At 46.4% G+C, this 25,777-nt stretch overlaps 1 protein-coding gene across 8 annotated transcripts in view; it reads left to right on the top strand.

The window, feature by feature from the left end:
• The window catches only part of LOC149334985 (phosphatase and actin regulator 2), a 133,736-nt gene that overhangs the window by 104,065 nt on the left and 3,894 nt on the right, over positions 1 to 25,777 (top strand). For 4 of the 8 annotated variants that reach the window (XM_089551676.1, XM_089551678.1, XM_089551679.1 and 1 more), the window contains exons 4-12: positions 4,724 to 4,906; positions 9,098 to 9,334; positions 12,029 to 12,479; positions 14,966 to 15,174; positions 18,512 to 18,668; positions 20,345 to 20,400; positions 21,054 to 21,115; positions 23,158 to 23,295; positions 25,361 to 25,437. In XM_089551676.1, coding sequence (XP_089407802.1) covers positions 4,724 to 4,906; positions 9,098 to 9,334; positions 12,029 to 12,479; positions 14,966 to 15,174; positions 18,512 to 18,668; positions 20,345 to 20,400; positions 21,054 to 21,115; positions 23,158 to 23,295; positions 25,361 to 25,437 — 1,570 coding nt within the window. The remainder of the gene's footprint in view (positions 1 to 4,723; positions 4,907 to 9,097; positions 9,335 to 12,028; positions 12,480 to 14,965; positions 15,175 to 18,511; positions 18,669 to 20,344; positions 20,401 to 21,053; positions 21,116 to 23,157; positions 23,296 to 25,360; positions 25,438 to 25,777) is intronic. The other 4 variants (XM_089551677.1, XM_089551682.1, XM_089551681.1 and 1 more) reach the window with 4 other exon arrangements.

Genomic DNA, 25,777 nt, shown 5'->3' with positions numbered 1-25,777 from the left:
TCTGTGGCAGTGCTAAGAGAGGTAACCCTTAAAGGGCAACTGCAGCACTTTTTTGAAAATTTCGCGATATTCAAGGATTCAAATCTATATAGGCTGTAGGTAAAGCATGCCAAGTGTTTTTGCACTAGCACTTAAAATAGTGACGTAATCGACGATTGAATTTTGCGCTCCTCCTCAGTGCGCCGGAGGAGTGCAGGGAAACTCAGTGTGACGTCACGGAAGGTATGATTTCAAATTACCGCTGTCGTCAGCCACACCCTGCCCTGACTCGTTATACGCTGCCAAAAAACTCTCGGCAAGGTTTGCCTTTGGTGGCGTTGGTTTTTTTCCTTCAAAGCAAGCGTTCGTGCGTTGGAAATGTACCGATACCTTCGATGACGTCATCATGTGCCGCCCACTTGGCGTTGTGCGCTGCAGAGAAGCTTGAAGGGCGTCTGGATTTTAATTGGCGATTACTTCACTGTTTCAAGTGTTAGCCCAAAAAGACTTCGCATGCTTTACCTGCAATTTTAACACATTCAACCCCCTTAAGCTCGTAGATTTCTAAAACCTATGCAGTTTCCCTTTAATGCAATGCTTTAAGCCTTCTTTTAAGCCAAGCTACCCGTTCAGCGTTATTGGTTCTGCCTGTGGAATTGAGTTCTCAGTGCAGTGATTCCCTGCAACAGGGGATGCACATTCATGTTTGTTTGCACATGCTGTCCTTGTTAAGTGCCTCCTAATGTGAAAAAAAAACAAAAAAAAAAAAAACTAGCCTGTCGGCACTCTCCTTGATTCAGTGTATGGAGGTCGCTCAAAAATGTAAGCTTGCTCAAGGGTTTTCTGTTTTTTTTTTTCTTTTTTGAACCTTGCTTCTTTGTTATTCAAGATTGGTCCCTAGCCAGCCCCTTTGTGGGCGTACGAGACTCTCGGCACTTGCGCGAACGAAGTGCATGAGAGCAGTACTGGGACGGAAACACTTAACGCGCACCTGCTCCCACAAACAAAGCCAAGACTTGGTCGGTCTCGCCTTTGGGGCTTCAGAGGGGGGTCGTCCTCCCGTTTCACTGTCCCACCTGCCACTCCTCCTTTCGCTTTTACCCTTTCTTCACTCGGAAGCTGTCGGCATGACACGCCAGAACCCTGACCTGGCGGGGACGGCAACCGAGTCACGCGCTGCTTTTAATATAACCGGGGCACGTGGGGTAGCGCTCGCTGAGGGAGGCCTCTGCAGGTTGGTTTCTGGTTTTTCATCCCCCTCTTCTCATGGTTGTGTGCCCCTTCTTTTGTTGTAGGCTCATGTGAATGACGTTTTCTTTTTTATCTGCAGCAAATTTGAAGCAGGTAAGGATTTGCTTCGAATTTTGAAGCGAATGCTCTGACGTCTTGTCCTGCCTGGGAAAAAAGTTGAGTGATGTAATTGGGCACTTTCAGGACCATTTATTTTTATGGCGGACAGGTTCTTAAATTGCAAAAAGAAAGTATGCTGATGTTTTAAAGCACAAATTGAAAAATTGAAAACAGTGTCTCAGGGGTGTGTCAACTGGGCATCTCGTAGTGTCAGAAACCACTAAAGGCTGTTCCAGAAACATTAACTTTCAGTTCTTGAGATTTTAATTGAAATAGGTATAATGTTTTGCAGTTCACTTGAATAATCACACAAGCCTACTCTTGGGAGGGCACTTTTTTTATTCTACAGTAGTAGTAGGTAAGGAAATGATATTAAGTGCATTTCCTGTTCCAAAATAATAATGAAATAAAATTGCCAAAAAAAAGAACCGTTTTATATTTCTACCGACTTATGATAATAAGTCGGTAGAAATATAAAACGGTTCTTTTTTTGGCAATTTTATTTTTAATTCTTACGTCAAAATCACCGCTCACTAGAAAATTGCACAGGCTAACAAGCAGCCCTTCCTTCCGGCCTGCTCCTAATTAGGGGAGCAGTGGCGCTTTCATCAAATTTAACTCTTGCCTGAGCTCCTAAACAGGCCACCAGAGCCCATCTGAGGCACAGGAGGCACCTTTCCCGCCTTTCCTCCCACTGACGACCCTGAGATTGCTTCTTCTTTTCTTTTTTTTTTGTCTTTTCCGCTCTCTTGCCTCTGTGCTGTCCGTAGCATGCGTGCTGGCCCCCTAACAAACGACCCCCCCCCCCCCCCCCATCCTCTTCTTCCTCTCTCCCTTCCCCCTCTGTCCTCAATTGAGCTCCCCCCCCCCTCCTTGCCCTACCCCCTTTACCTTGACTCAGTGGGTTATTTTAGGGGACGCGTTCCTCTGCTCCATCCCACGTCCTCCCCCGCTGCCTCCTCCCCATCCTCATCTTCGGAGCTTCTTCTCTCTCTCTCTCTCCCTTCCCCCCACGCACACCCATCCCCCCTCTCTCAAGTCTGCTCACGAATGGTTGTGGCTCCTTCCGGCGCACTTGGGATTCCGGAGCGCTCTCCTTCGGGGGAGGTGTTCGTCGGGGGGCCTGCCAGGGCCGTTGTGCGCTTGCTTTTTTCCACTCACTTGCACCCGAGGGGTCGTGCCGTGCGTGTTTCCTCTGCGGCTTGGTGCCGTTTTCCGCTGGAAGTCTCCCCTCCGTTGGACCCATTTGTTGCGGTGTGCCTCTGTGCGGTTTGTGTTGTTTGCCCACCACCCCGCCTCTCTTAAAAACCTTCGCCGTCTGTCGCCGGCCTGCAACAGCTTGCCTGTTCGGTGCTCCAGTTTCTTTTTTTTTTTGTTGTTGTTGTTCCTGCTATCTGTTGTTCGACGTGACCGAAAGCATGTTGCGCCGCTGAGGATTTCGTCCCGGCTCTCCCCCCCGGCGCGCCCAGCTGGTATGGAAAGGGGTGGTGGACAGCTTTTCAAGAACACTCTGGGTAGGCATCTCTCATACCTTTGACTTGTTGTGTTTTGCTGTTTCTGCCCCCGGTGGTTTGGGTTTGGCTCGCGCCGATCACCCGTACGGTCCACCGTTCGTTTCTTTCATGCCTCCGTGTCGTGCCGACACCGTTCAGTGACACTAAGAATAGATCAGCACGGTTCTCTGGCCCTCTCCTTTTCCATTTCCCGTACTGCATGCTTCGCCCTCGCGTTAGTCCTCACTTCACAGAACAGTTAACATAGCTTGCACACTTGTAGTGCTTGTGACGTTTCAGCATATAATGGAACCTTTCTCCTGAGTTGTTTTGTCCTTTCTCCTGGCACTATCAACATTGTTCTTTTGGGTAGCCATGACTTGTTAATTTGTGTGGAGTTCAGCAGCCATTATTTGCTTTAGCCAGTGTCGTTTTCATTCATAGAACAGTATGCTGTGTGGGAAATGTCGTATTAAGTGTTGTCATGCTCTCTGGCCATCTCGTATAAACTGTCTGTGTCCGTTGCTATCTGCTTCTAGATCTGTCTTGGCAGGCCTCCCGTCTTGTTTTGCGCATCGTCGCCTTCTCGCTGGCTGCCAGCAACTGAGGACGCCTCCTGAGCGGTGCTTCATCATGCTCACCATGTCTCCGCTTATTTAACTCGCCTTTGTGCAGCCACCGTTGGACAGCCTTAAATTTTTCCTCCCAGTGCCTTAGTTTCAGTTTTTCAGTCCTTGTGCTTTAGTAGCTTACCTCCTCAGCCTTGAAGCCCTAGAGTCGCGATAATTCCTTTTAATAGTTCTGCCAGTCACCGTGCGAGTCATATTTTTCGACAGCTGTCCTCACTTGTGAAACAGAAAACTAAAGGGCTGATTTATGACATCCGTGTTTGTTAGTGCCTGTGTAGCATTAGCTGCCCCAGAGTTTAGTTCGTTCTTTCTTTTTGTTTAGTTTATCTTTTCCCTTAGCCTCCAAACTCTGCTTAGCGTGCAGCGCCAAAATTTATTGTCCGTACAGCTCAAGGATTTAGGTCTTCTGTTTGACAGCAGTGATCGCTTGGCATTGAGTCACCCTTCAGCATTGCAGAGGTCGCTCACCCTTTCTTCTCTGTTCCTGTTCAAAGCTGTTTGCCTCGCCTTGGGCAGTATTCCAAACTCGTAAATTTCTTTGCATTTAGCTTCTACGGTTGCTCCTTTGTCTTTCGCCCTGGTGTCGAGGTTTTTTTTTTTCGCGAGGCTGTTGCAATTTTGCATATCATGTGTCCTTGCGTCACGTCACGATGGGGTGCATTCACTCAGCTTAATCTTTTTGTTTTGTTGGTGTCCTCGTGTTGGCAACAGCAGCGCTCCTTCTTGCTTGTGTGAACTGGCTTACTGCTTTACTCGTAAAGATGCCTCTGCACCTCATGGTTCTGTGTTACTGTGCTGTCTTATTATCTGTGACAAATTTGCACTTTATTTTCTCACTTTTCTAGTCCCTTGATTTATTTTTATTTCTTTGGTTTTTCCTTTTTTTACTTTGCCTGCCTTTCACCACATCTACAGTTGTTTTGTTGCTTCATGAATCACGCTAGATTTCCAAGTGTTGCTGCACGTTGTCACAAATTCCCATCCCATCATTGCATGCCCATGTATGTGCCGAGTTATTTCCTCTTTCTGCAACTCTCCTATGCCTGCCTCTTGATGATCTTGCTCTTCTACCTCTCTTTCTTTACCCACCCTCACCCCCTGTCTTCCTTTCCCTCCTTGCGCGAACCACATCAGAAGTTTTGCGTGACCTAGCACCGGCGGGCGAGCGCTGCAGTTGCCTACTGTGCCCGTCCACCTCACCTCACCTCTCTCCTCCCTCTCTCTTCCTCCTCTGCCCCGTCGAATCACCCGGTGGCATGGTGGCGCTCGCAGGGGAAAGTGTGACGGCGACCCCATCCTCCCCACCGCCCCCCTCGCCCTCTCCTCCCCAAGCCAATGGCGCGGTTGTCTCCCCTGAAGAGTCGGAACCCGATAGCACGTCTGTGATAGCGTCGTCCCCCTCCGCTGGGGACGACGCCGCATCCGCTGCAGCTGAGGCAGAAACCCCCGCCACAGGTAGGTGGCGCCACGCCCCGCACTTCACCAATCCCCCGTCAGTGGTGGCCCAGTGAGACTGTGATTGCCTCACACTGAACACGTTCACCGTAGTTTTTAACACCCCGTGCACGGTTTGACTGAACGCCCTTCACCCAGACTTGTGCGGGTGTGTGATGTTGGAGGATTCCAGCCAAGCCCCAAAGCAGTAATACTTCTCTAGAATTGTAATTCGGTCGTTTTTTGTAAAGATCGCTCGTTGTCTATGACACCATGGCTTTTCTACGTGGTGCAACTAGTCATTCTCGAGCCCGTCATTAAGGGATGTTTGCAGTCTCACAAGAAATGACTCGGGATGGAGAGCAGTAAGTGTCAATTTTTTTTGTGCCTTGTGGCTTGGTTAGAGTCTCTCCGCCTCTAGATTGAGGGCAGTTGATTTTGTTGCTACAACAATGCCGAAGCTGGTTGTACAAGGGTGAACTTTCAAAGCACAAGGTTATGACGTTTCTTGTGGAATTTACCTGTGTGTAACTATAGTGACGTAGAGGGGCATTTTATTCGGTGGTGGTGTTACCTCTTGTCAGTAGGTTATGTAGCCCTCCAGTACTCCATGGCAACCCACAGCCCATGGAATAGCTCTGGGAGGCAGAAAAATTCGATAAAAGTGTTCATAATGTAATGGCGTGTCAAGCTGCAAGCGATAAGTATATATACTGTGCCACTTAGGGATATGCTCAAAGGGAAGTTAATGTCCACCATAACCGCGTGCGTATGAACTGGTGCCAAGCAGCTGAGGCTTGTGCACTTTTTTTGCATCCTGTGCAGACCAGTGTAGGAGTTACTTGAGCAGCTGTGGATGAGTCCCAAGTGAAACACACAATGGGTGCTGTCCGTCAACGCTTACTTAAGACTAGGATGTGCAGTCAACCACTTTATTGCATTAGTATGAAGCTTCGGTGGAAAGAAGTGACAAATTTTGTGGGCATGAGCAGCTGTCAGAGCAGTGTGGTGTTGTCTTTCTACATTTGTGTTAAATTCAAACCTGTTGAAACTTAAGCAACCTGTACTCACACTGTGGTTATACGCGAGGTATGAAAGCTTAACAACAGCGCATAAGTGTGCTTGCGGCATTGTTGCCAGGTGGCAAGAGTCGGCAGGTACAGGAGGTATTTGCACAGCCAAAATTACGAGCTGCTACTGCACTGTCATGGTGTAAAGATTGATGACTCCAGATGAGTAGATGTGGCTGTTTGTATGTTTCTGCGGATTAGTGTGTGGTGTCGTGGGTGTATTGAAGCTGTTTGTGTTTGTCCTGGTTTCGAAGCATTGATCCTACTGTACAGTTCGGCTACACGGACCAACTGCAACTTGTCATACTTCAAGTGATGGCCTCTTTTAAAATTTCCATTTTTGTGTGTTTGAAGAACAGAAGGGTTTCGCATTCGACTGCATGCACTCTATCATCTGCACCAGAGGTAAAATGGAGTGCTCTTGACATTGTGGTCCAAACGAATACTAGTTTAAGGTGCCCGTGGTAAACCCTTTGACGCACAAGTAGTAAGCATTCGCTTGCTTTCTGAGCTGCGGCGCTTCTTCAGTGTACGCCACGTCTTGTTTGCTTGTGGTTCCCGACACTTGCGAGCAGTACAGTGCAGTTAGGCGAGGGATGATTGTGCATGACGCTAACGCTTACCACGAATTCCGCCAAGGTCAGCCGGCCACTTTTGCAGTCCTCTGCATGCAAGCCGCTCTGTGTTTTCCCGACATGCGGACCTGCATTTTTGCTAGAACGAGCTTTTGAATGTTGCACCCGTGCCTAGCCATTTCCTTCTGCCACCACCGTTTTACTGTCTCTGAGTGTTTGTTCACGTGTGTGTGCCGTGTACTGTGAGAATGGCTGGCATTGTATGGCACAGGAGTGCATCTTCTGTGAACTGGAATGAGCTGTTAGTGTTCCACACTAATCTTTCTGCGAATTGGAATGAGCTGTTAGTGTTCCACACTAATCTACTCAGAATTGGGTAACTTCATGCCACTGCAGGCATCGTACGAACATGTCGAGGATTCTTGGAGTGGTTTCCAGTGACCTCTGTGCCTTTTTTTTTTTTTTTAACTACAGGAACCTTGTCTTAGTTTAGCTTGCTTCTCGCCTTTCTGTTTTTGTTAATAATTTGTCCTTGTAGGGTGACGATGTCTTGCCGTGTTTCTTGTGTGTACCAAGCAGTGTAGCTAAATAATTTCTAAATTCTGGTCATTGCGACAACAGGACACCTTCAGCTACCTACTCGTTATTCAGTGCAAGGTCAGGCATGCCAGTATTATCTATAGTTTGCATCTCTGCTCGGCTGTTGTGCATGTTCTGTAGTCTAAAACTGGGTCCAAAAAGTCTCCCTTAGGAATCACCTATGAACTAGATGTGTCAAGACCAGGTGAACTAATGAAAAAGATACAAGACACGCGGAACTTTTTGCGCAATTAATTCTTCCACTTTGGAGAGAAGCCCAAGTGGTTCCCAAGAAAGTAGTTTTTTACCATCCCGACTTAGTTTAAATGCGCAGGGAAATCGGATTTCTGTTTGGGCTTCAAGAAAGTAGAACAAGAGAGAGGCCTAGCTGCTGTGGTGTCCCCTTGTTTTGTCATGCGTGTAAGGAGAGCGGAGAGCTTGTGATGAAAGGCTGTGCCTGACGTCGTTATATGTAACCCCCTCTAACCAAAGCAGTAAGAGCGTTTTCCCGAGATCTTGAATGCTGATTTGCAATTTTGTGTTGATTTGTAGGTTTTCTGATAGCTGCATCACTTTTGATCTTGAAGTGCTCAGTGGATACGATAGATGACACTGGAGCTCACTGTGACTTCTTCAACTACTAGCTTAAAAAAAAAATGGATGTAATAGATGTGCATTACATAGTGGTCCATAACGTTGCAATGCTTTGCAGCAAAATTTGGACAAGACGCAGGAGGAAGCAGCATTTTGACAAGAGGACTTGTCTTTGTCCAAGCTCTTGTCGAAATGCTGATTAAGGGGGGAAGAGGGTCTTAGAAATAAATCTTTATTAATGAAGTCACAGCTATGAAATCTTCAGGAAACATGCATTTTTGTGTGCTGTTTACAAATATGTAATTTAATTTTATGTACAACAAGTCCTCGTGCACTTATGCAATATGTTAGGCAACTTTTGCCAACAGTTTCAAAGGAATTCTGCTGCAGGGAACTTGTTAGACTGCATGCCATTGGCTTCTCTCAATGTCAAGCTATGCAATAAGCGTAAAATTATTATCCTGCCTGTTATAGAAGGTGAGTTATAGGGTTTCGAAATCATCAGTTTCGTCCTGTTTGTGAAGTGGCAAATTCAAAAACCCTGTAACTAGACTTCTGTGATAGGCCAGATCATAATTTTGCCCTTATTGCATAGTTTGATGTCAAAACAAGCCAATGGCATGCGTCCTAGCGAGTTTCCTGGAGCAAAATTTATTGAAAGGTCTCGGCAAAAAGTTACATAACGTATTATATAAGTGCACAAGGACTTGTTGTACATAAAATTAAATTGCACATTTGGAATAGGGGATATTCAAAATTCCGCAAGTGCGCTTTCCCGCATAACAATGTTGTCCCAAACAAGATGGCTGACCATGCGTTTCCAGCTGAGACAAAGCAAGAAAGACTGGTTTTTTGTTCGATTCTTCCAAAATACGTTTCTTACATTCTATCCGCACCTTTAGCGCCTGTCCTGTAGAGCACCTAGTTCCTTTATAGCGAAGTCGGCCATCTTGTTTGGGGCAACATATTTATGTGGGAAAGCGCACTTGCGGAATTTTGAATATCCCCTATTGGCACGCAGAAATACATGCTTCTAGAAGATTCCATTATTGTGGCTTCATTAGCAAAAATTTTTTTTCTAAGACCAGCTTCCCCCCTTAACGGATGAAGGCTTTCTTCCGGCTGTCTTGCTCAAGTTTGCGCTGCCTCTGGAGGTACTTGCGTAATTTTTTTATCGAAGGTCTTGCACATCTGAGGAGTTCTCGTAGTATCGCAAGCTCAAGAGATGGCAGCTGTGACTGATTGGTGTGTGCTTCTTCCCCTGCCTGCTCCATTTTTTTTCTTCTCCCCCCCCTCCACGCCCTGGCTGCCCACCGTGTTTGCGGGTGTGCGTGTGAATGTTCCGCCACCCCCCGCATGGTGTGCGACACCCTCTCCTCCCCCTGGGCACACAGCAGCACCCCCTATCCTGCTGGACATGAGCTCGCTGCACCTGTCCCCCATGGGCCACGGCGGCGGTGGTGGCATGAGTGGCGGCGGCGGCAGCGCGGGGGGAGAGCCGCCCTCCCTGGAACTCCTGACCCTCTCGGCACTGCCAGAGCCTCCTATAGCAGTGAGCGAGATCGGACCCATCCCACCCCCACCAATGTTCTCCAACCCGTCGCCCACCCTGGGGCTGCGATTTGCCGAAGGTCAGTTGAGCCGCTCGCAGGCTGAGCTGTTCAAAGCGAGGGCCCCCCTTTCTGTTTGCTTTTGCTGAAGACGTCATTTCACTTGTCTTTGCTTGAGCCTTCCGCTGATTGAAACTCTAATAAGGGAGTATTCACTAGAGGTGTGCGAATATCAAAATTTTCGAATACGAATCGAATACGAATACTTGGTTCCGAATATCGAATCGAATATCGAATAATCAAGGACAGATGCATTTAACCACAACAAAACATTTATTTGAGCACCGAAGAACATCACAGTTCAACTATCAATGATTAAATGAACACAAAAGGTGTGTGTGGCTGCACAAAAAGTATCCAAGTCTAGAACATTATTCTTAGAAGAGTGGAAATATCAGAGAAGATGGCTAGTACACAGCATTGATTAAGGCTAGCTTGCCATATGAACAAATGCGCGTTGCTGGGATGAACATTAAAGGTTGTTCTGAAAGAAAACCAGCCGCGCGACATGGTCAGGCCGAAGTAGTTCCCTTCTAGCTGAAACGACTTCTCCAGCTCCAGAAAATGCCCTCTCACTTGGCACTGAACTGGCACGTATTGCGAGGTACTTCGTGCACAGTTCTGACTATACCAGCTTCGCAGTTATACCCACAAAGGAGCTCACCAGCGCAGTCAGCTACGTCATGGCCCAACGTTATGCATTGCTCTTGGCGCCGCCATGTTGTTATGTCTCTATCGATGGGACTTGCGGACCGAAATGAACGCCGGTGCTCGCAATAGAATATTCGGCTATATACCAATATTCGCGTTGGGTCGAATATTCGAAACGACACGAATACTTGGATTTCAAATCGAATACGAATACTGAAAATAGAATATTCGAAATGTATTCGAAAATTTCGAATAATCGCACACCCCTAGTAATCACTCATTGATAACCACCCGAGCGCAGCCATACGGCCGCCGAGGAAAGCTATACAGCTTTCTCAGAAACCTCGTAGTTAAAGAAAAATTCGTCCTGGTCCGTAGTTCGAACCCGGGACCACCGCCTCACCGGAGCAGTCGCTCTACCAATTGAGCTAACCGGGACGGCAAGCTTATGGTAGGGCGAGAACGAATTGGTCAATAACTTGAAGTGGGAACTGTGTTGGTCAAATTTTAGGGGAATTCCCCAAGGTGGAGTAGAATTGCAAATCTACAAATCTACTCTCTACTCTACCTTATTACAAATCTACTCCACCTTGGGGAATTCCCCTAAAATTTGACCGATTGAAACTCTGCGGCCACGCTTTAGGACAAGGAATTGCGATCAGTTGGCCTCCTGGGCTTGAGGTATGCTCGGGTCCAACATAAGGAAATGTCCTAGTTGGCATTAGTTCATAATGAGCCGCTCCTTGAAGGCACAACACGACCGTTCGCTTGCTAAAAATCTGGGCCGAACATCACAGACAAAACTTGCCTGTCTATGCTATCAGAGTCGTTCTTCCGAACTTTTCGGTGTGCTAGTAGTCTTCTTGCGGGTGCAGCACATTTGTCCACTATGGACCGGTATGACAATGGTTGTGAGAGAACTAGGGGCTTCCATTGACCCCCCCTTCTGTGATGGCAAGATTCTGATGCAATGTAGCTTAGTAGTGACCACAGCTGAAAGCTATGCAGATGCCACTACAATCGTGCTTCATCCAAGTAAGAAGTTGTTGAAGCGTTGTACACTGTACTCTCGAGAGGCAGACTGTGCAATACAACGCTTGGAGGTGCAGTCGTATTAGTGTACAAGCCAGTTGGTCATGAGCAGCTGTGCACAAACCCACCAGTTGTTGTCTGATTTTGCTCCTTATTACCTGCACTATGGAGTCTAAGTACTTCACGCAATGTTGACATGCATGTACAGTCATTGTTGAAGCACATACAAGGCAACTGCAGCATGGACAGCAGAATGAGAAGATCGCAGTTGAGAGAGAATTATTGCTGGGGCAGTTGCATATCTCTTCAAAAGTGCAAGCATTGCTCTTTGGAAGTATTAAAGTATTAATGGAAGCTGCCTGTATTTTCTTTTCAGCAGCTAGTATTTTTGTTTTGCATTCACATTTCAGTTGTTCAGTTTGTTTCATTCGATGCTGGTAGTACATGCATGGCGGAGTGCATTTTTGCTTGTCTGCTCACTTCTTGATAGTTCCAGGGCAAACAAGTATTTGCCAAAAACATTTCCATTGTCAATGCAGTACTGGCATGAAACGAGGGGACACATCTTGACACATCTTGGAAAAAAAAAAGTCAACGTTGCAGCTGGAACACATTGCTCTTTTTTGTAGACTTTAATTAAATGTGAATGCTTTATGAGTAAAGGAACAGTGCTACAGCTGTCTCACTTATGGTGGACACCTGAACCACGCTGTTAAGGATGATAAGTGGTTTGAAAGGAGGGAGAGGGGAAGTCTGTGCCATGGAGGGCTCGGGGATTAATTCTGAACATCTGGGGTGGTTTAACCTGCATTGGCATCATGCAGGACCTGGGCGTTTTTTTGTTTTGCCTGCATTGAAATGGGACTACGATAGCTGGGATTTGGTCGTTCAACCTTGTGTTCACTAGGCGACATCGCAGCCACTGAGCTTGGGGAACTTTCTGACTTGCGTGCATTTCTTCAGTTCTCCTGATGATGACGATCTGTGCCTGCTTCTTCTTCCCTCTATTCGCCTCGTTCCCTGCGAATGCAGTGGCGTCGAGCCTGAACCTGAGGTTTGCCGCCATGGCCGAGCGCAACCGGCAGCAGATGGCGGCGGCCGCCACTGCGTCGCCGCCGCAGGACGGGCTCTCGTCGCCCCCCTCCGCGCAGCAGCAGCAGCAGCAACCGCCGCGGCAGCAGACGCCGCTGCCGCCGCGCCAGTTGGTGCCTCAGGAAGGGGACGACTCGGACGACTCGGGCGTCACGGGTGACATCTGTGAGCTGGCGGCGCAGCCCACGGTGCGAACCACCGGAGGTGGGGACGGTAGCCCCGCCGGCAGCAATACGCTCGTGGTGCCCTCCGTTGGGGTGGCACTGGTCGAGGAGATCCCCGCCAAGGAGCCCCCCCGCAGCTCTGCCCTTCCCCGCAAGAGCGCACTCAAGAAGCAGCAGGTCAACGGGGCCCACGCGACACAGCAGCAACTGACGGCCGCACAGGCCAGGTAAACAGAGAACCCCAAGATTGCTGCCTGCGTGTACCCACTGAGGCTGCAACGCCTGCACAGAGCTCTGCGCGGCAGCAGCTATTCTGCACTCTGAACTCTGAGCTCTTGCTAGGAGCATCTTGGCCTTGCCCCTGAAAATAGTACAGTCTTTGTCAAAAGTAACCAGGCTCCATGGTTTGCTTCTCATTCGTATAACAGCGCCCTCACGGCTTCCCTAAAGATCAAAAAGTTATTTGAAGGTGAGGACAGGGGTTCTTCTTACAATACAGACATTTAGAGCTTGAAGGCTAGCATAACAGCTTTAATATCCGACTGAGAAGAAAAACGTGCAGCCTGGTTACTTTTGGCAAAGACTGTGCATGTATTGGAACTTTTGAGAATGCATGCATTGGAAGATTTTTTAGAGCCTGGCTTTGCAGCAGTTAATTTCCACGCTTTTCGGCCCTCTTGAAGTGGAAAAATGTCAGGTGACCATCTTTCTGGAATAATCCTGGAATAAATTTTCCTTTTATTCTCTTCTTTGGGTATGTTGGCTCGTCAGAAAACGGAGGAGAAAAGGATGGAACAAGTGGGACAAGGATGATGGCTTTGTCTTTGTTTGTCTGCTGTGTAGAAATTTCAGAATTTCTCCTATATTGCAAGCCACATGGGACAAAACGTTTACAGGGATAGATTTGAAACGTATTGTGAGACAAAACTTTATAAGAGGAAAATAGAAGTGCAGAAATGCTAAAAACAATGGGACACTAAGGCAGTTTTCGTATGCAGCGACTGCAGGACACATCATCAGCACTGAGACCAAAACGCAGTAAGAGGTGCCTGAGGTTGCCCATATCCCCCAAGACCCGTAGGGCAAATTCAGTTATTTTATTTTGTTAAAAGTATACAACAGCTGTATCTTACCGGTACTCACCTATGACGCAGAAACGTGGAGGCTAACAAAGAGGGTTCAGCATAAGTTAAGGACAACGCAGCAAGCTATGAAAGAAAATGATAGGTGTAACGTTAAGAGATTGGAAGCGGGTGTAGTGGGTGAGAGAACAAACGCGGGTTAATGACATCCTAGTTGAAATCAAGAGGAATAAGTGGGCTTGGCAGAGCATGTAATGCGAAGGCAAGATAACCTCTGGTCCTTAAGGGTAACGGAGTGGATACCAAGAAAAGGCAAGTGTAGCAGGGGGTGGCAGAAAGTTAGGTGGGTGGATGAGATTAAGAAATTTGCAGGAATACGGTGGCCGTAACTGGCGAAGGACAGGGTTAATTGGAGAGACATGGGAGAGGCCTTTGCCCTGCAGTGGGTGTAGTCAGGCTGATGATGATGATGAAACTTTCTCAGTGTACTGGGAAATGTCCTATATTTATAAACTTGCGACATTTCCGAAGCGCAGAACACTGAGGAAAGTTAATCCCCTCTTCACTCCAGCTTCATGCTTTTGTGTGTTGGTCGCACTGTTAAGAGTGCAATTAAGTGCTTAAAAGTACTTTTAAGGGGGGACATGGGTCTTAGAGCATTTTTTTTTTATTTACAGACCAAATGCAATGAAACTGCACAGACTTATTCTGTTTTTTCTGCTGATTTCAAATATGCAATTTGTTTATTTCTAGGGCAATAAGTTCCTTAGATATTAATATATATCATGCCATTGTCTGCTCAAACAATAGAAAAAAAATGGGCCACCAAAAATTTAATTTTAATATGTGAGTAGATACTACAATGTGTGAGGAATGCAACGCTGGAAGCAGTTTTCAGTTTTTTGTCCGTGTGGTCAAATGGGCTTAATAGTTAGTTTTCAAGTGAGTTAACCAGACATACAGTGCCAGAAAACACATGACACACATGAAACTAACTATTAAGCTTATTTGTCCACACGGACAAAAAACTGAAAACTGCTTCCAGCGTTGCATTCCTCACACATTGCAGGATCTACTCACATATTAAAATTAAATTTCTGGTGGCCCATTTTTTTTCTATTGTTTAAGCAGACAATGGCAGGATATATATTAATATCTCAGGAACTAATTGACCTAGAAATAAATAAATTGCATATTTGAAATCAGCAGAAAAAACTGAATAAGTCTGTGCAGTTTTAATGTATTTGGTCTGTAAATAAAAAAAATGCTCTAAGACCCATGTCCCCCCTTAATGCCTGCTGGTATGCACATGAATCTGCTTTCCGTTTTTTTTCTGTGCTCAGTAAATACGCTTGCACCGGCTCCGTCCATTTTGATAGCTCCCGAAGAAAGGGGAATAGACGCAACTTAGACCATACTCACTAGATAGAGACACAGGTCGTAACAGGAAGTGAGGAAGAACTGCGTCCGTGCCTGCTGCGCCCATAATTGCGTTGCCGAACGCGAGAAATTCTCCGTAGGCAGGTCTCAGGAGGGTATACAGTTATTTTATTGTCCAGGGGTTGCTGGCTTGTTGGATTCGCATGGTGTGCAGCCCTTTGAGTCCTCCGGTTGTTTGTCCCCTTGTGCAGGTTGCGGCCAACGCGGATCCACCTGAGCCCCAGTGGGGCCCAGAGTCCCCTGCCTCCCGGGTTGCAACTGCACGAGGGCAGTAACAAGGAGAACCAGTGGCCGCCACCTCCGACCACCGCCAGCCCCGGCGGGGGAGGAGACAGCCACTCAGATTCGGATGAGGACGGCCCCATCAACTGGCGAGACTACTATGGCGACGATGAGCAAGGTAACTCGTTGCTCCGGGTATTTATTACTGTACTCGCAGCGCCGTGAGGCATTACTGTGGGGGGGGGGGGAAGACGACTCAAACACAGTCGAAAAAGCAGGAAATGCAGATAAAAAATAATAGGCAAGCAACTGAATTTACAGTCAAACAAGCATATAGGCAGCACTTTTACAACCATTGAAGAAACAAGGGCTTAATTAAAGTGCATATTTCGCATTGATGGTTTGGTTTGGTTTATGGGGTTTAACGTCCCAAAGCGACTAAGGCTGTGAGAGACACCGTAGTGGAGGGCTCCGGAAATTTCGACCACCTGGGGTTCTTTAACGTGCACTGACATCGTACAGTACACGGGCCTCTAGAATTTCCCCTCCAAAGAAATTCAACCGCCGCGGCCGGGATCGAACCCGCGTCTGTCGGGTCAGCAGCCGAGCACCATAACCACTGAGCCACCGCGGCGGCGTGAGGTAAAAAAAAACATCAGTGGAGGTAATGGTAGCAATCTCATGTGGGAGTTTATTCCATTCGCAAATTGTTTGGGGGAAGAAGGACATCTTGAAGAAGTTCGTTTTACGCCTGATCTCTTTAATTTTAGAGGCATGATCAAGATGCGGTGAGACATAATCGGGATGTCGCAGAGAATGCTCCCTGTTAATACCAGTCTTATTGTGAAAGAAAGTGTGGAGAAATTTTAAGTCTAAGAAGTTTCCTTCGCTGCTGGAGTGATACCCATCCAAGGTTATTCTTTGCAACAGAGACGCTGAAATTTCTGGAATAGTTGGCATTTACAAATCGCACGGCCAGGTTCTGGATCCTTTCAATCTTGTGGATACCTACCAGCAGCCACTTGATCTCACAAGTTGTGAGCAGCACTGTGGAAGCTAGAGCTCTCTTGTCGGGCCAGGGGTGTAAAAACACAGCAAACAGTTCCTGAAGTATTTGAACAGTGTCAGATCTTTTTTGCCCTACAGTTATCGCAGTATAATTGGAAAGACAGTTGTTAACAGGAAGCTAACCACCGCACCTTTGCAGGTCCTTTGCAGTTGGGGCTGCTATTTCTTCGAAGTTGAGTCTCCCCTGCTCTTCTTTTGTGCACATCTTAGCTATCTATGCATATACAGTGGAACCTCGATTATACGTCCCCCGGTCATGCGACGACCCGCATTTTACGACGAATTTGTGCGGTCCCAGCAAAACCCCCATAGAGACAATGCATTAAAAACCTCGGTTATACGACGCAAATTTTAGAAGTACCCCGCTTCGTACGACGGCTGGCTCGTACCGTCCGTCAAAAAAGGTCGTCAGCAAACGCAGGCCGGGATGTACCGTATTTTCACGATTCTAAGCACCCCCCCCTATTTTCGGAAAAAAATTTCTGAAAAAAAAAAAAACTTTGCATGCGAATCTAAGCACCCCCGTTTTTGCGCGGAAGAGAGCGTTGCCGAGGCCGCCAAGTGCACTTGCTCTCTTTTTCGTCGAGCCTGTGCAGTCGGAGTCCCAAGGAGGCGCGGCCTGCGTGTTGTTGCGACTGAGAGAAGGATGAAAAGGGAAGCGCACGGGCCCGCCTACTGGCGTGAGCCAAGCCACCACCGCTGCCCGAGGAGAGTTAAAAGATCAGAGGAAAGATAAAGAGAAAAGATACGCGCGTCCCAGCAACAGATGTGTCGGCAGGAGCCGACGCTAATGAAAAAACAGATAAGCGGGCGAGGCCGCGCTCGCCGAAGCGAGGACAGCGGCGTCCACGGCGCTTTTTGTAATGGAAGTAATGGATGCTTGTGCCCCACGATAAAACTTCGGAAGCGGACAACGATGCAGAGGTTTGCGCTCCCATTCCTAGTTACGCGGACCTGTTGCAGAGCGTCGACAACATCCGGCGCTTTGCTTGCGCGCGCGACGATGTTGGCGACCTACTGCCGGACGTGGCAGCCCTTGAAAGAAAGTTGATGCGCCAAGGTTGGGCAAAGGTGCAAAAAAAAATTACCGATTTTTTTTTTAAACGGTAATAAAGATTTTTTTGCAAATCTGTTTCAAACAAATGCTGGGTTTTGTCTTTTTTAATCTGATTGGCGTACTTGCCGCGGGCTTGAAGCCGGTCAACAGTTTTCGGCGCAAGGCCGAGCGCCACTGGCCGCATTCTTTGATTTTCGATTATACGACACCCGGATTATACGACGGTTTCGCGCGGTCCCCTGAACGTCGTATAATCGAGGTTCCACTGTATCTGACTTCCTCTCAGTACGCACAAAACTGGCCCATTTGAATGCGAAGACTAAGCATAAAATGCCTGCCTTCAGTGCAATGCTGCACCATGCAAAGAAGATGTAGCCAGTTCATCTTTCGCGCCATTGCATTAATCGCGTCAGAGCGACACTGGCGGAAATTTTCCATATGGCTCAACTGCTTTAATCTGTCAAGTTTCCACTCCACAGGCTGCCAGTTGAAGTGTCCTCTAGTCAGGCTGACATGATGACTAGAATGAATTTGAGTGCAAAATTGTTTTTGGTATCATGCCACAAGCTTTGCCACCGAGTGATTCGCGTCAAGGGAGATGTGCGAACATGTTCTGCAGGTGTTTAAGGGGGGACACTGGTCTTGAAAAAAAAATTTTTATTAATGAAGTCACAGTTACGAAATCTTCAGGGAATATGTATTTTTGTGTGCTGATTCTAAATAATGTCATTTGATTTCATGTAAAACAATTCCTTGAGCACTTATGCACTTTTTATGCTAGTATTTTGCGGAGAGTTTTGAAGAAAATTTGCTTTGGGAAACTCGCTGAAATGTATGTCATTGGGTTCTCTTGACACCAAGGAATACAATAAGGGTCAAATTATCATCCTGCCTATCATAGAACTTAAGTTATAGAGTTTTGAAGTTGTCGCTTCAGAAATGAGATGGAAAGTGTGTATTCCTGTTTCTGAAGTGACAGCTTCAGTACCCTATTACTAAAGTTCTATGAGAGCCAGGATGATAATTTTACCCTTATTGTATTCCTTGGTGTCAAGAGAACCCAATGGCATACATTTCAGCGAGTTTCCTGCAGCAAATTTTCTTCAAAACTCTCCGCAAAACAGTTGCATAAAATGTGCATAAGTGCTCAAGGAATTGTTTTACACGAAATTAAATGACATATCCAGAATCAGCGGACAAAACCACATGTGGCCTGGAAATTTCATAACTGTGACTTCATTAATAAAAATTTTTTTTCAAAGACCAGGATCCCCCCTTAAATCAATCTGTCACTCAGTTCCGACACAGTTGGTGCAGATGCTGAGCTTTGAATTGTAGTGTGCCTCTGGAACTGGCCGTCTCTCGTCCGTTGCTGTGCTCTACTTTGCAGGTCGCCTGGCGGCCAAGATAGCACGCAAGGACTCCCTGGCCCTCAAGCTGGCCCAGCGGCCTGACCGGCAGGAGCTCATCGACAAGAACATCTTGCAGATGCAGTCTGACCGTGAGCGGCAGGAGTCACGGGAGGCAGTCGGAAACAAATTAACAAGGTGGGCCACCCCTCCTTGGCTGTGATTGCGGCACTCCTCTTTTTTTGCTTTTTTGTGTTATTCTAAAATTTGTAGGTACAGTCGAACCCCGCAATTACGAAACCGCCGGGGCAGGAAAACCTTTTCGTTGTCGTGAGAATTTCGCTGTCGCGAAAATAGACAAATAAGCACACCCAATACCTTGCAGAACCAAAATTTAATGAAAAAAGTCGCTTATTTTGCTCTGCTTGACATTGCTGTGCAGGAGCTTGATGACTCTGGCTTCGCAGCTTGATAAGCTATGCATAGCTTCGTCGTCGTCGTGGTCACCGAGAAAAGTCCGGATAACGTCAAAAGCATCAAGCACATCACGCGAGCTTACTTGCTTACCTTGTGCTTGGTTTTCGCAATCTTCGTCGTCACTCGTCGTCGCTCATCACTCGTAGTCCCCAACAGACGGGCTAGCAAAAATCCGCTTTCAGCGGGCAAAAAAAAAAAATGCTTTGCTATCATCATCATTACCGAACCAACTGAAAGTAAACAAAAATGGCTGCGCCGGTGCTTGTTGGCAGGTGAAATGAACGGGCCCGACTTGGTCGGATGAGTATGCTGCTGCAGTTTTGCCCATTCTATGTTCCCTACTGACTGATGTGCCGAAAAAATGTTGCAGATCACTACCTCAAACTTTCGTTAATGTGGGACTGCTTTTTAAAAACTCTTCGCTGTTGAGAGGGGACAAATGCATTGAACCCTATGGGAGTTCGCCGGGGGTGCCAGAATTTTTCGTTGCCGTGAGAATTTCGTTCTTGAGGGCTTTCGTTATTGAGGGGTTCAACTGTATTTCCAGTAATCGGGGAGTGAAACTCCACTTGCTGTGGTGCATCACAAATAAGTCCTATGGCATCTTTGATAACACAAAGCATAGTCTCGTTCACAGTGTTGCATTGCCTGCACATGTTGGATTGGTCACTGTTTAATTAAAGCAGCAGAGTACCAGTGCCAATTGTGTTTAAGGCAGAAAGCTGGGCTACTTGGTGTTTGGATTGAGAGGACATGGGTACTGGAAGCCTTTCTAATTCACATGGAATGGCAATCGCGTGTGAGAAAACCAATTGTTTATCTGTGTACTAAAGATTTGAGGTTCCTGTGTCGGGAAGTGCCGTCACGCATGCGATTCGATTGTTTATTTTTTTTTTTTTTGCTCCTGATTGTCACCTATAAATTCGTGGTTCTTTGCGAGAATAAAGTCAGTTGATGTCTAGCGCCTGTGTTGTCTTCGTCTAACTTTGTCCCTGTTTTTTAGCGCTACTACTATGTCCTCTCAATCGCAAATTGTGTGTTTCGTGATGTCGCAAAAATCGGTGCAGTAGTATAGTTCCTGTGGTGTTATTACGGGTTTCTGTGTATCGCATGCTCGTTCAGGACTGTGTCCTCATTAGACTGATCACACGACGCCATAGCTGGACACGTTTCGACACGAGGGCACCAGCTTATCGCTTTTGAAAAGTTTACTTTTTAAGACCAGTTCCTGTTTCCTATTCCTTTTTACATTTACCTGTATATCTTTGTGTGTGGTGTTCAGCATAGACGAGCTGAGACTTGCAGTATCTCCATGCCTTTCTCTGCCTCTGCATCACAAAAATGAGGAATTAACATTTGATTCTTTTTTTCTCCCGATTTTCTTGACACCTATTTAGGAGGCTAAGTTTGCGTCCGACGCCTGAAGAGCTAGAACAAAGAAATATCCTCAAGTGTGAGTTCTTTTTGTATTTCTTAGTCTTGGGACATTTCGTTGTGGTTCTTTAATCACCTGTATGCAGTCAGACCTCTTTGTCACTATTAGCCCTAAATTAACCATGTGCACAAGTGCTGAGTAGTTTTTTTCCAGCTTGCTGTCGCCAGTCGACCTCACTGTGTATGTTTTCGGCTCAGTTAGTTAATTTTAGTTTTCGTTCTTTTATAAAATGTATATTAATTACCAGTGATTCAGTTAGCGAGGTGGGGTCGTTTAATTTTGACTCTTAATTTCAACTTCCTGTTTATTCAAACTGGCACTTTAGCAGCCCGTGTACATCATATGTGTTTAAAAAATGTCCCCTTAATTCAAACTGTGCACATTTTGAGCCAATTTCTGGTCCCTTTCGAGCTTGGAATTGTGGAGCGTTGACTGTACTTCTCAATTTCACGCTTGTATTTTTGTATTTATGTGCTTCCTTCCAAGGCACTAGCTTACCAAATTCTGTGGAAATATGGAAATTTATCAGAAACTTAAAATTGGGCCTGACGAAATTCTTGGTTTCGGCAATTTTTCTGAAGGAAGTGGAGTGACTCAGTTGCATCTCCTCTGCTGGGTGGTTTTGTGGTCTGTGCAATCATCTTGCCTGAGTCCATCCCTTTGCATTCCAGTCCAGACTGCTGAAGAGCTCAAGAAGGAAAAGGAGCAGAAGAAGAAAGTATTAATACGGAAGGTAAGGGCATGCTGCTGGATCACGCAACTTTGGCGTTTCCATGACGACTGCGCGTTGCTGGAGCCTCCGTTGTGTAGGCGCAATACTTACATGAAACAATTGGGGTTAGTCTGATATACAGTGGTGGTCTGCATGGCTCTCACTCACGTTTGGACTGCCGAACAGATGTGCACGTGCTCGTGAGTTGCGTCAGAACGCTGTGGAGCTTGATCAGCGTATACCTGAACTTAAAGGTATATTTTGTGAAGTCTATATAAAATTAAAGGTTTACTTAAGGTTCAGGTATGTATCTAGGCATCTGTAATCACTATCCAGAAGGTATACTAAAACTTACAATAATGATGCATTTTATATCTTTTCAAAAACAAAATGCCGCATATACTCAAGTAAGGGCCGTCCTCATGTGAGGGCCACAACCCCAACTTGGCAGCCACTAATTCGACAAAAAAAATGAAAGGTGGCCAGAATAATTTTCCCATGTGTGTGTTGCTAGCCTAATGTGCTTTTGCTTCAAAGCCTCAGCGAAAGAGCTTTCAGTGGAGTCAGTTTATTTAAAAGGTCTAACCTTGTTACCAGTTTGCCATCGAAGTGGGCGGAAAAGCAAGCCAGGCGAAAGATTCCTCACTCTGACACGTGAAGCGCCGGTCTGAACTGTCGGCCTGGGCAAGCACCGGGTGTCCGGAGGATCTTACACCCCTGTCACACTAGCAAATTTAATGTCATTCGAACCTAATGGCATTCGATGCATCAAATGTCACTTGGTCTCTTTCGGTGCTACACGGAAAAAAATAATGTCATTCGAAAACGATGGCATCGACGATCAGTAAAAAAAAATAGTCCAACTGAATGACATCAGCGCCCATAAAAGATGTTTGAAATTGTTGTGCCATGTTTCAAAAGCGAGTGAGAACATTTGTGTGCCGTATTATAAGCTTAAAAAATTATTTCCGACCATTCTGCACCACTTTAGCCATCAAAAGCCAAGCCAAGTACTAAGTCAACCACAAATTCAATAAATGTAAACAAACAAAATGGCTGACATGGCGGCGGGCGGGCACGCGCGGAGCTTGGAAATGACTTCCAAAAGGTGAACTGTTCAGTTATGTCTTTAAGTACCTTCGAGTTTAACAAACATGGCACGCCAACCAGCAAGAATCACGCATCTCAAAATGACGGACGGTCACGGGAAAGACGCTCTTTTACGCTCGGCCGCTGCTGTTGGCTGCTGCTGAGACAGTGAGTAATAGCTGGTAATAGCTACCCACGGCAGCCTCTAGTGTGAACAGATTCACACCAACATTAACTTTTTTTATCAGAACTTTTTTTTTTTTTATCAGAATGCACTTTCTAAGTTTTTCAGTGTGCACATTATTTTTTCGCGTTGCTTGTTCTTGCTGCATATCTGGTGTCCAGAGTATGCATTCGGTTCGAGATAGAATGCGAATGAGTTCCCCTAACTCATTCGATGACGAATGTCATTCGAACCTAATGGCATTACATGTTCCCGTGTAGCAGTCGATTAATGACATTAGGTGAATGACATCAAATTTGCTAGTGTGACAGGGGTATTAGATTCACGGGACATTTGCCAGTAAACTGGTTTACTCCAGGTGGTTAGTTCGCGCCGGTCATTGGGCAAGCGTCCTGTCATCCATACTTTCATTGCCTTATGTATTTGAAGGATTCATCGAGCATGCTCTAATTCATCATAAAAATGCTTGTTGCAGCATAAAATGGGGACGCACAATCGGGGCTCCACTATAGTCGGAAAAAAATTTTTGCGGAAAAATTCCTGTCCTGTGCAAGGGCCGCACCCCGTCAAAACTGTGAAAAACAAGTGCGCCCCTTATACGAGTATATATACAGCATTACTGGGCTGGGATCTAGGGTTTATGGACGTTTTTAAAGCAGCAGTGTGCAAGCTTCTGTCATGCCTGAGCCTGGTGGAGTATTAAAGAACTAGACACAGAACTTTATTTGTATTTTCTTTAATTTGGCTGTGAGGATGAAAAACGAAAGCCTGCCTTTTTGGTGCTGTTCAGCTGAGCTTCCGGCCAACCATCGAGGAGCTGAAGGAGCGGAAGATCATCCGCTTCAACGACTACGTAGAGGTGACACAGGCACAAGACTACGACCGCAGGGCCGACAAACCGTGGACCAGGTTGACGCCAAAGGACAAGGTAGGTGTCATCGGTCCTTTTTTTTTACTCGATGGCTGCTGGTTTCAGTTTGTGGCACTCCATCTTTCCTCCTGTGCTGACACTTTTTATTTTGAACCAGAATTGTTCTTAAAGGGGGCTATGGCTTTGAAATACCCAAAAATGGCCAAGAAATGTAATGTTTTGAAAATTGTATCTGCTTGCATGTCTCGTTTTTTTATGCTGTTCCAGTTTCATTGCTGAAGTCAACTGGGAAGTACTCTAGAAAACATTTCTTCACGACGGTTTTATCTACTTGGACCCCATTTTTTTTTTGTTTTTGCACACCTAGGACCATAGTGCAGCTCAGGACATTCCTTTTCGAATTTCTTGTTTGCAATTTTCTTCTCACTCTAAATGTGTCAAAAGATGCTGCATTGCGAAAAACTCAATACCAAAATTTGTGTTTTAAAAAAAAAAATCTAAGAATGTCTTTACATGTAGCACGTCAGTAGGAATGGAGTGAATGTTGATAGCCTTCTGCTACGTTTTCTTCATTCTGCAATGTCTCCACAACAGAGAGAGAAAAAATACGTTGAAGAGCAGTTTTTTTTTTTAGATATTAGAGTGAAGCTTTGTGAGCGTACTCATAAAATTGCTTCTAATGTGCTCTAAAAATTTCATGTAAATGAGTTAAGCATTGAAAAATTTTTTGTCAGGACTGCGTCCTCCCCCTTAATTTTAGACCAGTTCATGCCGTTTGCCTTCAGGTTGTCAGAAGGCAGATGTGACCTCATTTAGTGTGCACGTGCGTATCGCTTGCTGCAAGGATTGCGCTTGGGATTGCAGAAACGTCAGGTTAAATTTTGAGAGATGAGCAGGGTTTAGTACCACTGGTGTGTTTTTGTGCTGTTCTTGGTTCTCGTGCATTTGTGACATATGTGACACATTCCAGTCGGTTGCCTTCGGTTCACATATTGAAGTGTGGCAAAAAACAGAAGATGGCAGCTGGGAAGCTGTACCGTAAAAACCCGCGTATAATACGAACCCGAATATAATACGAGGCTAAGTTTTAGAGACGCGAAATGGAAAAAAAAAGTTTCACCCGCGTATAATACGAGTAACACAAGCTCATAGAAGACATTTATTCAAATCGCATCCCGCACTTCACTTCAATTACTTTCTTCTTCAGTAGCGCTTTCTTCGGACATTTCTTTGTCCGACAAATCATCCCAAATGTCCTCATCTTCCGTGCCATCGAGGGCGTTCGAGATGCCGCAAGCCCGCTTCAGCCGCCCGGTTGGCGTCACTGCAGGCTCACCTGAGCGCATCCACTCTGCGTAGCACCGCTTGACTGCGTCCTTGAACGGTTTGTTTACACAACCATCAAGCGGCCATGAAAGCTTCGTCGCGTTCCGCTGCACGCGAAAAGGGCTTCTTTCTGTTGTGGCCATCCACGAATGCTTCCTTCGACGACACCAAACTGCCTCCCGGCCGCACCGTTGCTGATGTTCTCCGCAGCTAAAATCGCTTGAAAGTAGCCGAGTACTGTTTTCGAGACTGTGACATCGTGCTCCCTAAAACAATATCCACTTCACGAAGCGTGCCTTACATGCGAGCACGTGCGTTGTCAACAGGCGTTGTCAACGACCCCCCCGGCGCACCCAACAGATCAACAAAGAAACGACGTCGTGACATCGTTTGTCGAGAGTAACGAAGCCAAGCCGTAGCCACGTGCCAATAGCAAAGCCAAGCCGTAGCCACGCCGCAAAAACGAAACCAAAACTTCAAGCAACTTTGAAAATTTTTGTTCGGATCCACAAATAGTACGAGGCGGAAATTTAGGATGCTAATTATGGGGAAAAAAACCTCGTATTATACCCGGGTTTTTACGGTAATTCTGCAAATGAAGCTCCTTCCGCGAGGAAACAAAACTCGAAATTGCGACCTTGCAAGTGCAAGTCTGTGTCTACCACTTGTGATGACAGCCTGGTGCAGGTTGTTCTCCATGCTGGGTTGCTTGTCTGATGTGCCCTTTACTCGTTTCTGTGATGTGATTGTACACATGTTCAATTTCTAGACGCATTGCTCGCCTTGTGCTGTGCAGGCGGCCATTAGGAAAGAGCTGAACGAATTCAAAAGCATGGAGATGCAGGTTCATGAAGACAGTAGGCACCTTACCAGGTACGTGGCTCCCTTGCTGCTTGCTGTACTCTCCATTCTGGCATGCACTGATTGTCTCATGCTTTTGAAAGTTCGTTTGGGGAGAAACTGTTGGTGTATTTCAGTCGGCCATCCGAAGCAGAGCTCTGGATCGACGACGCTACTTGGCGTTTCTTGCTGCTCTATCCTGCGCCGCCTTCTTTTCCATTCCTACTTCGCTGCACTTTTTCATTGCCTTCTTTCTCTAAACGACCTGCACTGACTTCTTTCCGTATTCTTTGCAGTTGCATGCCGTGCACTTTGCCCCAATGTCATTAATGAGCTGGATTCTCCTACTGATACTGACTCTCGAGTGCGGTGG

This window comes from Amblyomma mixtum, chromosome 7, assembly GCF_055824585.1.
Source record: "Amblyomma mixtum isolate Tamu chromosome 7, ASM5582458v1, whole genome shotgun sequence".
NCBI lineage: Eukaryota > Metazoa > Arthropoda > Arachnida > Ixodida > Ixodidae > Amblyomma > Amblyomma mixtum.
This window is presented reverse-complemented; position numbering and strand designations above follow the sequence as displayed.